Source organism: Neoarius graeffei, chromosome 5 (assembly GCF_027579695.1).
Source record: "Neoarius graeffei isolate fNeoGra1 chromosome 5, fNeoGra1.pri, whole genome shotgun sequence".
NCBI classification, from domain to species: Eukaryota; Metazoa; Chordata; class Actinopteri; order Siluriformes; family Ariidae; genus Neoarius; species Neoarius graeffei.
Genome location: NC_083573.1, coordinates 97924990 through 97938765, shown reverse-complemented (window position 1 = coordinate 97938765; position 13776 = coordinate 97924990). Strand labels below are relative to the sequence as shown.

General features: G+C 40.2%; 1 protein-coding gene across 1 annotated transcript in view; it reads left to right on the top strand.

The window, feature by feature from the left end:
• The window catches only part of gpr158a (G protein-coupled receptor 158a), a 290966-nt gene that overhangs the window by 222700 nt on the left and 54490 nt on the right, over positions 1–13776 (top strand). The window contains exon 6 of the mRNA XM_060922557.1: positions 13248–13357. Coding sequence (XP_060778540.1) covers positions 13248–13357 — 110 coding nt within the window. The remainder of the gene's footprint in view (positions 1–13247; positions 13358–13776) is intronic.

Below are 13776 nucleotides of genomic sequence, written 5' to 3'. Positions count from 1 at the left end.
TGTATATTAGATGGTGATTTTAACAAGGAAATTAAAAAGACAAATTTGCATTTTTAACTCATTCTGGAAGCTTGCCTGTGGCAGTAATGCTTAAACTAAGAATGTTATTCAAATCTACACAGAAATATCTACCAATTTCAGTTTTACCAAGTCTCCACTATTCCTAGTTTGTCTGTAATAGGGTTTTGAAATTCGCCAATTTCTAAAACATGCCATTTTCAGTAGCAAGAAATCCAATGTGGGATAGCAGTTAGGATCTGTGGTTGGTAGAAGAGAGCAACTGGACTTGCTTGAAAAGTCTTGAAGACGTTTCGCCTCTCGTCCGAAAGGCATCATCAGTTCTGTCTGTCTAATAGGGAGTATCAAGTATTTATCCTCTCATGGATCATAATAGAATCCAAATCAGAATGCTGATGGCTGCATTGAAGGTGGCTGATAGATGTCATAGACACCCACCTCTGTTCAGTGATGGTCGTTCCAGGCTGACAAAATTGAACGATCCTCTCTGGCTAAGATGTCTGCCAGTTTTCTGGAAGTCCTCTCATACTCCCGCACTAGTCGAAGGGAACTCATCCCAAAGTGTGTAGAAACATATCTGTGAAGATACTCAGTCGTCCAGGTACATAGTAATCTGTGGTTGGTAGAAGAGAGCAACTGGACTTGCTTGAAAAGTCTTGAAGACGTTTCGCCTCTCGTCCGAAAGGCATCATCAGTTCTGTCTGTCTAATAGGGAGTATCAAGTATTTATCCTCTCATGGATCATAATAGAATCCAAATCAGAATGCTGATGGCTGCATTGAAGGTGGCTGATAGATGTCATAGACACCCACCTCTGTTCAGTGATGGTCGTTCCAGGCTGACAAAATTGAACGATCCTCTCTGGCTAAGATGTCTGCCAGTTTTCTGGAAGTCCTCTCATACTCCCGCACTAGTCGAAGGGAACTCATCCCAAAGTGTGTAGAAACATATCTGTGAAGATACTCAGTCGTCCAGGTACATAGTAATCTGTGGTTGGTAGAAGAGAGCAACTGGACTTGCTTGAAAAGTCTTGAAGACGTTTCGCCTCTCGTCCGAAAGGCATCATCAGTTCTGTCTGTCTAATAGGGAGTATCAAGTATTTATCCTCTCATGGATCATAATAGAATCCAAATCAGAATGCTGATGGCTGCATTGAAGGTGGCTGATAGATGTCATAGACACCCACCTCTGTTCAGTGATGGTCGTTCCAGGCTGACAAAATTGAACGATCCTCTCTGGCTAAGATGTCTGCCAGTTTTCTGGAAGTCCTCTCATACTCCCGCACTAGTCGAAGGGAACTCATCCCAAAGTGTGTAGAAACATCATCAGCATTCTGATTTGGATTCTATTATGATCCATGAGAGGATAAATACTTGATACTCCCTATTAGACAGACAGAACTGATGATGCCTTTCGGACGAGAGGCGAAACGTCTTCAAGACTTTTCAAGCAAGTCCAGTTGCTCTCTTCTACCAACCACAGATTACTATGTACCTGGACGACTGAGTATCTTCACAGATATGTTTCTACACACTTTGGGATAGTTCCCTTCGACTAGTGCGGGAGTATGAGAGGACTTCCAGAAAACTGGCAGACATCTTAGCCAGAGAGGATCGTTCAATTTTGTCAGCCTGGAACGACCATCACTGAACAGAGGTGGGTGTCTATGACATCTATCAGCCACCTTCAATGCAGCCATCAGCATTCTGATTTGGATTCTATTATGATCCATGAGAGGATAAATACTTGATACTCCCTATTAGACAGACAGAACTGATGATGCCTTTCGGACGAGAGGTGAAACGTCTTCAAGACTTTTCAAGCAAGTCCAGTTGCTCTCTTCTACCAACCACAGATTACTATGTACCTGGACGACTGAGTATCTTCACAGATATGTTTCTACACACTTTGGGATGAGTTCCCTTCGACTAGTGCGGGAGTATGAGAGGACTTCCAGAAAACTGGCAGACATCTTAGCCAGAGAGGATCGTTCAATTTTGTCAGCCTGGAACGACCATCACTGAACAGAGGTGGGTGTCTATGACATCTATCAGCCACCTTCAATGCAGCCATCAGCATTCTGATTTGGATTCTATTATGATCCATGAGAGGATAAATACTTGATACTCCCTATTAGACAGACAGAACTGATGATGCCTTTCGGACGAGAGGCGAAACGTCTTCAAGACTTTTCAAGCAAGTCCAGTTGCTCTCTTCTACCAACCACAGATTACTATGTACCTGGACGACTGAGTATCTTCACAGATATGTTTCTACACACTTTGGGATGAGTTCCCTTCGACTAGTGCGGGAGTATGAGAGGACTTCCAGAAAACTGGCAGACATCTTAGCCAGAGAGGATCGTTCAATTTTGTCAGCCTGGAACGACCATCACTGAACAGAGGTGGGTGTCTATGACATCTATCAGCCACCTTCAATGCAGCCATCAGCATTCTGATTTGGATTCTATTATGATCCATGAGAGGATAAATACTTGATACTCCCTATTAGACAGACAGAACTGATGATGCCTTTCGGACGAGAGGCGAAACGTCTTCAAGACTTTTCAAGCAAGTCCAGTTGCTCTCTTCTACCAACCACAGATTACTATGTACCTGGACGACTGAGTATCTTCACAGATATGTTTCTACACACTTTGGGATGAGTTCCCTTCGACTAGTGCGGGAGTATGAGAGGACTTCCAGAAAACTGGCAGACATCTTAGCCAGAGAGGATCGTTCAATTTTGTCAGCCTGGAACGACCATCACTGAACAGAGGTGGGTGTCTATGACATCTATCAGCCACCTTCAATGCAGCCATCAGCATTCTGATTTGGATTCTATTATGATCCATGAGAGGATAAATACTTGATACTCCCTATTAGACAGACAGAACTGATGATGCCTTTCGGACGAGAGGCGAAACGTCTTCAAGACTTTTCAAGCAAGTCCAGTTGCTCTCTTCTACCAACCACAGATTACTATGTACCTGGACGACTGAGTATCTTCACAGATATGTTTCTACACACTTTGGGATGAGTTCCCTTCGACTAGTGCGGGAGTATGAGAGGACTTCCAGAAAACTGGCAGACATCTTAGCCAGAGAGGATCGTTCAATTTTGTCAGCCTGGAATGACCATCACTGAACAGAGGTGGGTGTCTATGACATCTATCAGCCACCTTCAATGCAGCCATCAGCATTCTGATTTGGATTCTATTATGATCCATGAGAGGATAAATACTTGATACTCCCTATTAGACAGACAGAACTGATGATGCCTTTCGGACGAGAGGCGAAACGTCTTCAAGACTTTTCAAGCAAGTCCAGTTGCTCTCTTCTACCAACCACAGATTACTATGTACCTGGACGACTGAGTATCTTCACAGATATGATAGCAGTTAGGAACTTGTAAATTTTTTTCAGTAATCCCCAAGATGCATATTTTATATTTCCAAATTTTTGTTCTGTGTCTCTCAAGTATTTTTAAACTACAGGTGTTTAAAAAATCCATTTTCACCAAATTCGAATTTTTGATATATTTTCATATAACTGATATTTGAGGGTTAATAAATGCTTCAATAAGGCTCAAGTAGGTTAGGAGACATGTTTCTTCCTCAATTTTAAATAAAATTTCAATTAATGCTCAGTATTAATTATTTGTAAATTGATTTTAATCTAAGACTGTGTAACATTAGCAATCAATGACCAGCTACTGTGTAACAGTCAACAGCCAGCCTTATCAATATCAACACAGCACAATAGGTGACCTTTGATACCAGAACAGGTGCCTCATATCTTATAGTTTTAGAGTCTGTAAACTGCATACTTGTTCAGATAACATTATATTGCTTGGATTATATTAAATACATTGTAATACAGAGCACTGAGAAAATTTACCAGTGTTATTAACTGAATGTGTTTCTTTGCAAGGATTGGATATTTTGAATAGTTGACTAGGGAATTTAATTGTAGTTGCTTTCAATTTGAGATCAGTATAAATGAGTTTGTTCTTAGACATCTAGAAATGGCTGAACTTCCTCCCTGTTCTATAGGAATTGGACTAAAGAAAGATTCTGACTGCCATAAACTAACATACAACAGAAATTGTAAGTTAAGTGATTTATATGAAAAATGACTGACTTCTTTAGTTTTTATATATATATTTACTGAAAAATGTGAAATGTTCATATATTATTTCAAAATGATATTTTTAAAACCATATTTCTGTGACATGAACACAAGTAAAATGTTTTCTTATCTATACAAATCATTTAGTTGTATTTATCAGTCCTTAATCATCAATAAAATGGAAATAATATAAAAAATTCGAATTTGGAAAAAATGGATTTTTTAAACACCTGTAGCTCAGAAATACTTGAGAGACACAGAACAAAAACTTGGAAATATAAAATATGGGTCTAGGAGATTACTGAAAAAAAATTTACAAGTTCCTAACTGCTATCCCACATTGGAATCCATGCTACTGAAAATGGCATGTTTTAGAAATCGGCGAATTTCAAAACCCTATTACAGACAAACTAGGAATAGTGGAGACTTGGTAAAACTGAAATTGGTAGATATTTCTGTGTAGATTTGAATAACATTCTTAGTTTAAGCATTACCGCCACAGGCAAGCTTCCAGATTGAGTTAAAAATGCAAAAAATGCAAATTTGTCTTTTTAATTTCCTTGTTAAAATCACCATCTAATATACAATGACCATTGAAATTCTAAGTTGAAGCTTGTAGTACAAGACATTGAGTCTCTTTGTGCAAAATTTTAGGTTTCTATCTTGCATAATAAAGATTATATTACACTTTGAAATATGTATGTTTTGAGCAAAATGCAAAAAAATCGAAAAATTCAAATGCCTGTATCTCTGATACCGTTGGAGATAGGAAGCTCAAATTTTGGGGATTAACTTCTTTTAATAGTATCTCTGAGCCCTCCAAATTTCATTGAAATCTGAGATGGTCGAGCATAAATTTGTCAGATATTTGTTGATTTGGCATGGAATGACCCTTATGCGATCACGTCTGTCATCCCTCCACAATTTACAAAAATCGCTACTCCTACAGGATTGATCAGATTTCAACCAAACTCACATACCATGTCCCCTAGGTGGGCGTGTATAAAAGTTGTCAAGACAGTGGTGCCACCTGTCATATTTACGATTTTATGAGCAACTGAAATTTTTGGGTGACTTGTCACATTAAACGCTACTCTTCGTAAACTGCTGGGACGTTTTCACTGAAACTCACCCAGAAGACTCTAAAGACCTATTCCAACAAGAGTTGTTCACCAGGTGGTGCCACCTACCATGGATGAGGCTACACGGGTCATGTGCAGTTTTGCAAAAATCACTCCTCCTCCTACAGGAGTGATCAGATTTTGATCAAACTCATATGGAATGTTCCGCAGGTTGGTCTGTATAAAAGTTGTCAAGACAGTGGTGCCACCTGTCATATTTAACATTTTATGGGCGTTTGACATTTTTGGGTGGCTCATCACATTAAATGCTATTCTTCGTAAACTGCTGGGATGTTTTCACTGAAACTCATCCAGAAGACTCTAAAGACATATTCCAGCAAGAATTGTTCACCAGGTGGCCATGTGCAATTCCTCAACAAAATTTAAAAAATCACTACTCCTCCTACAGGATTGATCAATTTCAAACTCACACACAACAACAGTGGCCAGTATGAGCTCCAGCCTCATTGAAGCTATTTAAAAAAAAAAAAAGTCAACAAAACACAATGAAGGATGGTCCATGTTTCCATTGAGTGATGTTATGTGATTGAAGCAAGTTTTCTTCTCTCGCGATAGTCATTCTAAGTCAACATGGTGATGGATCTCCAAGACCTGATAAGTGTTGGTGTGGTGATTTTCATTGGTTTTGTTCCTCTTTATATCGTGTCATGTGACTTAAATGTGAAAAATTAGTTTCCATTTGAATTCTGCAAAATGTTGCTGCGTGGCTGAATTGACTGCACATCCATCTCACGTGAGTGGTTTGTGATATTTGAGACTTTTTTTTCTGAAATTCACGTTTCCACTCCTTGTTTTTTAGTTCGTAGTTTCGAATTGCACCGTAAGCTGCGTGGCACCTGCTATTACGATGGGGAGAACACACACACACAGAACCCAGGTCTTGGTGAAATGAATACGTGGCAATATAAGTTATGGGGAAATGCATAGAGGGTGAAGAGGGCAGTCAGTGCAAACACTGGAGGGCCCAAGATAGCCAGTGGTGAGGTCACACGTGAGGGCTGGCTGCATCTGGGTCTGTCGGTGATCTTCCAGAGGCAGTGAAGGAGGCCACGCCCACCGGTGAAAAGTGAGCAGCTCTTCTGGGTTGTCCTCAGCGTCAGTGAGATGCCCTAAGTGGAGAAGGAAAGCGGGAGTGAGTTGATATGCCCTGAGTGAGCTTCACTAACCTCAATGTGTCACAGCGTCTCGTTATGCTCCCCTAGATGCACTGCTTAGGTGGCGGTTTCCTTGGGCCTCCATTACAGCAGGCAGAGGTGGACAGTAATGAAGTACGTTTACTTGAGTACTGTACTTAAGTACACTTTTTGAGTATCTGTACTTTACTTGAGTATTATTTTTTTTGGAAACTTATGACTTTAACTTCACTACATTTGAAAGGCAAATATCGTACTTTTCACTCCACTACATTTCTATCAAGGTCCTCGTTACTATGAAGCAGCTTTGAAAGTGGATTTTTTTTTCTTTTCTTTTCTAAAACGTGAGTTTTTTTCGCAGGTGACACTGAGACAGCCGATCAGTAATCAGTAAACGGGTCACGTCACGTCCATAGGCTGGATAAAATCAAGATCAATGATTTCTCAGCAGCATTATTTAAACACGATCAGTTGATGCAGAATGGAAGGAGGCGGTTCTTCTGGGGAATGCACGCACACCCATGGCCATACCTAGAACCCATGTTTGAGTTTTTTGTACGGATTAAAGATTCGTTTCGTTTTAAATGTTTGCTTTGTTTGCCGAAAACGAACCACATCACAGCTTGCAAAAACTCACCGTCCAATCTGCGGAAGCATATTGAAGTATGTAAATGTTTTATTCCAAGAGAAAGCTTGCAACGAAGTCGTCTGTGCTTTTAGAGCTAGCGATAATGTTGCAATAGCTATGCAGTCTGGTTAGTCAAATGACTTTCTATGGATTTGCCTGCCAAGTTGCCGTAGCCTTGTCCACGGCTAACGTTAACACATAGCTAGTTAATGTGGACACTGTTAGTTAGCATGTAAAAACGGAGTTAGGTTAAGATGAATAACGTTAACTTATCTGAAGTCCTTTCAGAAATATGTTTCAGCATAATCTTGCCAAATAAACAGAATGTAGAAATCTTTCTTTTCTAGTAGCATTAGCTACTATTAATATGATTTCGAGTTTGAAAAGAGTTTGCTAGCATGTCAGGTGGAGCGTCACTGACTAGCTAGCTTAACATTAAACCACCATGATGGCACAGCATGCGTTCATTTTGTGAATTCACATTTCTGTCTTTGGTAACGGCGTTAGGTTTTGTAAGTGTTGTGGCAATAATACAACGATGCGTTGAGAGAAAATGTAGTTTTAGTACTTAAGTATTTTTAAAAGCAAATACTTCAGTACTTTAAGTTGAGTAAAAATTTGACTAGACAACTTTCACTTGTATCGGAGTAACATTTGACCAGCGGGATCTGTACTTTGGCTTAAGTAATGAAGTTGGGTACTTTGTCCACCTCTGACAGCAGGTTAATGGAAAGCTGCCTAGGGTAAAGTTTTATGTTCAGCATCTACGTCATGTTAAAGTGGCACGCAACCCACATGTGAAACGTGACAAACTCCACTAACTTCTGTGTATTGCGACGCCCTTTTATACTCCCCTGGATGCTTGAGGAGGGTAGATTGAGGCACCATTTATACCTCTCCATCTGTGTATAATCAGCGGGCCCTGCCCTGTGGGGACACTGCTTTCAGCCATCCAAAACAGTGGTGCTGTCTTCTCAGCACCACAGGAGCGGTTGTGTGAGGAGCGATGCGCTGCTTCAGCTTCCAGCAGTTTCCTCGGGCCGCCGTCACACTATATTCATTCACTCCCTCACCTTCTGCATCTCCGTTTCTTTCTCTTGAAGTTAATGACACAATGGGTCATCGGCTCCCCGCAAAAACTCATGCAGCATTAAGAAAAGCTGCGCATGGAAAACAATCCTGAAATATATTTTAATTCGATTCCTGAAATATATTTACTATCATCCCAGCAACCTCGAAATAATTAATTGTAAGTGTAATTATTTTTAAATCCTCAGCAGAATGGGAATTCCCTGTAATATGTCCACACCTACATCGTGGAAATAATGTCGTTAATTGAGAGTGTGAGGGCGCCCGGTCTGAGCGTGAGGAACAATGTTTATTCACAGAAAGCAGGAGCTGTTGTGAGATGAATTGAGTGTGTGCGAAGCAACGACATTTGCGAGAAGCTTCCGCATGCATGTGAATGCTCTCTCAGCAAGACAAGTTGAATTTTTATACTTTGAGGATGGAAATAAGATATCCTCCCTCTGCTGTGATTGGTCAATCATAACTAATCGCCTTTGGTCTGGAAACAGACCTTGGTCTCTTTATGTTACTCAGCCACTATATAGATAAGATAAGATAAGATAAGATAAGATAAGATAAGATAAGATAAGATAAGATAAGATAAGATAAGATAAGATAAGATAAGAGTACATGATGCCATGCATTTTATTTTTATTTGATTACACAAAGAAGAAATGGTATACAGGTGTATAATATACAGCTCTTAATGCACAATAGACAGTGTGATGATGAGCGAAGACAGAGCACAGAATAGTGAAAATGCTCTTGTCTACCCCCATAACAAGGGGATTTGGCCCAGCACTGTTTTCAGTAAAGCAAATCCGTGCTACGTTTTCTGCACTCACGCTGGCTGAGGTCCATGCCTAAAAAACGATTGGTAGTACTGCACTTAACCCTGACAGCAAATTTTGTTTGGTCCGCATCTGGCACGGACCATCCTTAAAATCCGGCCTGGATGCTCATGCTGGATCTGGGCCAGCTTAGGTATACACAACGGTCCAAATGCAGCCCTGATGCGGGCCAGATCTAGGCCTTACTGAAGGTATGTATAACATGTATAGTTTATTTTTTGAAAGTTTAAGCCTGATTGCATGCGCACACATTTTGTAGAGTGTAACCATGATAATTGTGTGGCTATATTATCAGCCTATACGATAATACAGCAAAATTTATCAGCAATGTAGACAGTGTTTATTGTGGAAATGCAGATGCAAGTAGCGAGTCAAACTCTTGTGGTTACCAGAGGACTGGCCCCTCACTGTAACCCTAGCTATATAATAGGCGAAAGGCTGAGGACGAGAGAAACGGAGATCGACTCTGCACCCATATGCCTCAAAGAGCTGGGAAGTACTGGGACAGGAAAAGACCAGAAGACCAGATCCTGGTGAGGGACTTTGACTTGACTTCCCCCTTCTTTAACTGGAACATTTGGTCCAGAATCTGGTTTGCATCTGCCATAGGCCCAGATCTGGCATAGATGCGTTTTGCATCTGGTTTATACCTGGCTTCTGCATCTGGGCCAAATGATGAGGCCCAGGTTTGGGCCATTGTGCATACCTAGATCCTAGATGCCAGATCTGGCATGCGCATCCGGGCCGGATTTTAAGAATGGTCTGTGCCAGATGCTGGCTGAACAAAATTTGCTGTCAGGATAGATGCTTTGTAGTCTTAAAATAACTGAAGTCTGACTCTCCGCTAGTTATCTGATGGCTTGTGATAATTATTCATATAATCTTGAATGAGCTAATTGCACTCAGGAGTGTGATGTATTTTTATTTTCAGGTAGATTGAGTCTTAACAATGTCTAACATTTGTTTGTTTGTTTGTTTGTTTGTTTGTTTGTTTGTTTCAGTCTGACAATAAAGTCATAGTATTGTGCTAACGTTAGCTTGAGTGTGTTCATTTCTATTGTATCAACCAACCAGAACGTCAAGGCTGTAGTTGCTCATCTGGCCTGCCATCAAAACAACCATGATGACCAATCCATCAAACAGAACTGAAATGTGACGATGTGAGAGAGGACCAACCTCCACGACTAATTGTTTACAACAGGAACATCAACAAAGGGCTCAGTTTTGTTCCCCGATGGAAGATCAATCTAAAACATCAATCAGAACTGAATTCACATGCTCAATGAGAGAGGAGATACAATTCTAGTCAGAAGAAAATGTGTTAAGTTGACCTGATTACTAATTTGTTCGCAAAAATTTGACAATACAATGACCAATTGTTGGACAGAAGTTCGAGTTCTTTCAAATAAAACAATCAGAACTGAAATCCATTGAGAACTGAGGGAGGAGATATGATTTAATTGAAAATAAACAAATTGTTTACAACAGAAAAAAAATCAACATACAAATGATCAAGTTTTGTTCCTCAAGAGAAGATCGACCCAAAACATTGATCAGAACTGGGATCGGATGAGAAATCAGAGAGGACATACAATTCTAGTGAGAGGCCTGGAAAATTTGTTAATTTGGCCTAATTAGTAACTCGTTAGCAAAAAAATTGACAAAACAACAACCAAGTTTTGTGTGGCATGATGAGTTCTTTCAAACTACACAATTGGAACGGAAATCTTTGGAGAACTGACGGAGGAGATACGATTTAACTGAACTGTGGATGACGGACAGACGCCATGGCAACAGCTCATCGATCTTAAGGACAGATCAACTAATAAGTATTTTCTTACCTTCATGTGTATGCGTGACGAAGCATACAGTGTGACACCTTTCTCCAGTGCAATAAAAGGAGATTACAAAAACAAAGGTTCTTATATTGATGATAAACATCATTTCCGGGAGCTCCTGCAGACACCGGGTGTAAAATAACATTTGTTTTTTTCTAGTGTAGGTACAGCCACCCTTTTAGAACTACAGATCCCATCAACCAACTTCCGCAATGGCCTACGTCACGCCGGGGCGGGATTACCTACGTCACATCCTCCACGACTCCATAAGTGACTAAGCCACGCTACTCTCTTTCTCTTTTGGCGCTGTGAACTCATCACACAGACACAAAGAGACATCCTGCTCATCAGAACAGCCGAGATAAAGACGTCTGACTTGCAAGTAAAGAAACTCAGCGCATTTTCGTTTACCACTGGCCACGGTAAAACTACTTAAATCACGCCATCTCACTCAGATTGAGTTACAACCGGTTTTTATTTGTTCATTATAAGTAACGTTACGACTGCAGCCCAAAGCAGTTTAATTAAAAGTTAGAAGCGACCGGATTCCTTCTGACTTAATCGCTGTGCACATTGTTGATCAGAGACTTTTCCTCACGAACGCTGAAGTTCGGACCAAGAAATTCTCTGCGCTTTCACGGAAGCCTCCACGACCTCTGTGAACTCCAGAAGTTTCGGAACATCTCTGCATTCTTGCATAGAAGCAAGATACTGGAAGTAAGACTGGCATTTTGGGCAAAATTAGTCTTAGGAATTAGCTTTATGAAGTAGTGTGAATTTAAACTCAGGAACGGTTTAATTGTGCACACTGTAGACACTCAGAGTGTTAAGTTGAGCATTGTTGTTCTATTTTTGCTATCTCAGTTGTTTAAAAGATAAATGTTGCATGCCCTTTTCCTATACTTTCTAACACCTTTAATTTCATTATTACACATATTTTGACCTCATCAAGATTTCAGTGGATTTAGTAATGTTATAAGCTAGTGAATTAGCAATCTGGGCTAATCCCTTTGTTTTAAGCCACGTGGTGACCCCCCCCCCCCCCTTGTCCTTAGGCCATGAGACGATACACACACACATAGACACACCTTAGATAACATTCCAAGCCCTGATTCATTCCAAACTTTACGGCGCATTCTGCCGGGCTCACATTCAAACTCTCTTTGTCTCCTCCTTCCCATACTGCGCAGTCGTGCATGGGACACACCCTAAGAGCTCAGTGGCTCGCGTAGTAGTAAGGAGAAAATCTCTGCCTCGCACCCCTCTCTCTCTCTCTCTCTCTCTCTCTCTCCTCACACACACACACACACACACACACACACACACACACACACACACACACACACTTGTTATAATAAATTCAATTATTCTGAAACTGTGATTGTTTTTGCTGATATATCCTTGAAGTCACACAATCTCAAAGACCTCCAAATTGCCTTTATCCAAGGTGTATATGAGTGCTATTGGCCGTCTATGTAGTATAGTAAGTAATACATTATTGCTGCATTGGTAGTGATCATAATAATTTGGAATATACCATAATTTAGCTGTTTGGTAATTTATTATTAAGCACCAAAATTAATGGTATTATTAATGAGACTGATCACTCAAGTCTAATTGCACCCACACTAGTGGACATGAAGATGCAAGAAGTGGTGCCTTGGTTATAAAGTGTTTGTTCAAGTAGCTCATCAATAACTGACTGTGGTATTTAACAGACTTTTAAATGGCTTGGTTTTATAGTGATGCTCCAGTGTAGTATAATACACTGTCAGAAATAGGGGCACAGTAGGAGTCCATTTCCATCCCCCAAGGTACAATTTACACTAAGGTACCCCCTTAGGGCTCATTATTGGACCTCAAGGTAACTATCTGTACATTTTTAGGGCCAAACAGGTACATATATGTCCCTAATCAGTATATAAAGGGTACAAATAAGTACCTTAAAGGATCCTGATCCAGTGACAAGCCGGTGTACCACTAAAGGTACAATAATGTACTTTATTTTCTCAGAGTGTGCTGTGTCTCACTTTGACAGCAGCATCTGATCCCCAAACACAAATCATATTTATATATTGTATGTCATTGAATAAGGATTGAAACAGATTGGACACAAATGTCCAGGAATTATTGGATAAGTACAATGTCTAATCCAAGTTGGCGCCCATGCTGACATTTCCTCCCACCACCAGCTGTCAGTGATGTGAATGTTTTCTGATTGAAATGCTAATCGTGATCAATTGAACATTAACAGGGACAGATGAAAAGGAAATACTGAAGGCCTGAAGGTGTTTTGATGAATTTTTTCACACAGACCTCACATCTGAGGATAAAAACAGGGCTGGCTGCAGATTGAGAACGGCACATTTTCACGAGACATCTTTGTGATTATGGAAATGCTGTGTCTGTATAAATGTTCTTGTGTGTTTGTTGTGTACAGGGGGTGGTTCTGTACTTCCAGCCCAGTGTGTTTCGCTGCGTTCTGCTGAGATGGGTGCGCATGCTTGGCTTCGCCATTGTGTACGGGACCATCACACTCAAATTATACAGGTAGGTGTCGACATTTTTTACTTTATGCACGGAGAGACAGAGCAATTTTATTTTTACTTTCTGCAAATTCGATAAATAAAAACTTTATACAAAATGTCTGACAAAATAATTTCTGCTTAGAATGTAAATAAACCAGTGAAATGACAGGAGCAATTTGTGAAAAATGCTATAATAATAATTATTATTGAAAAATAAAAAAGATACGTTCTTACCCTCAAATACTTTCATTCCATATTTTGTTGTTTTTGCTTTGTATTTTTGGGGGTTTCGTTTTTGAGTAGAGTTTTTATTTCGTCCTCGGTTGGTTCAGCAACACACACCGCCATTTTCTTCTTCTTCTTCTTTAGGATTTTTTTGGGCAGTTAAGCAACTTAAAGGTGCATTACCGCCACCAACTGGGCTGGAGTGTGGAACAGGAG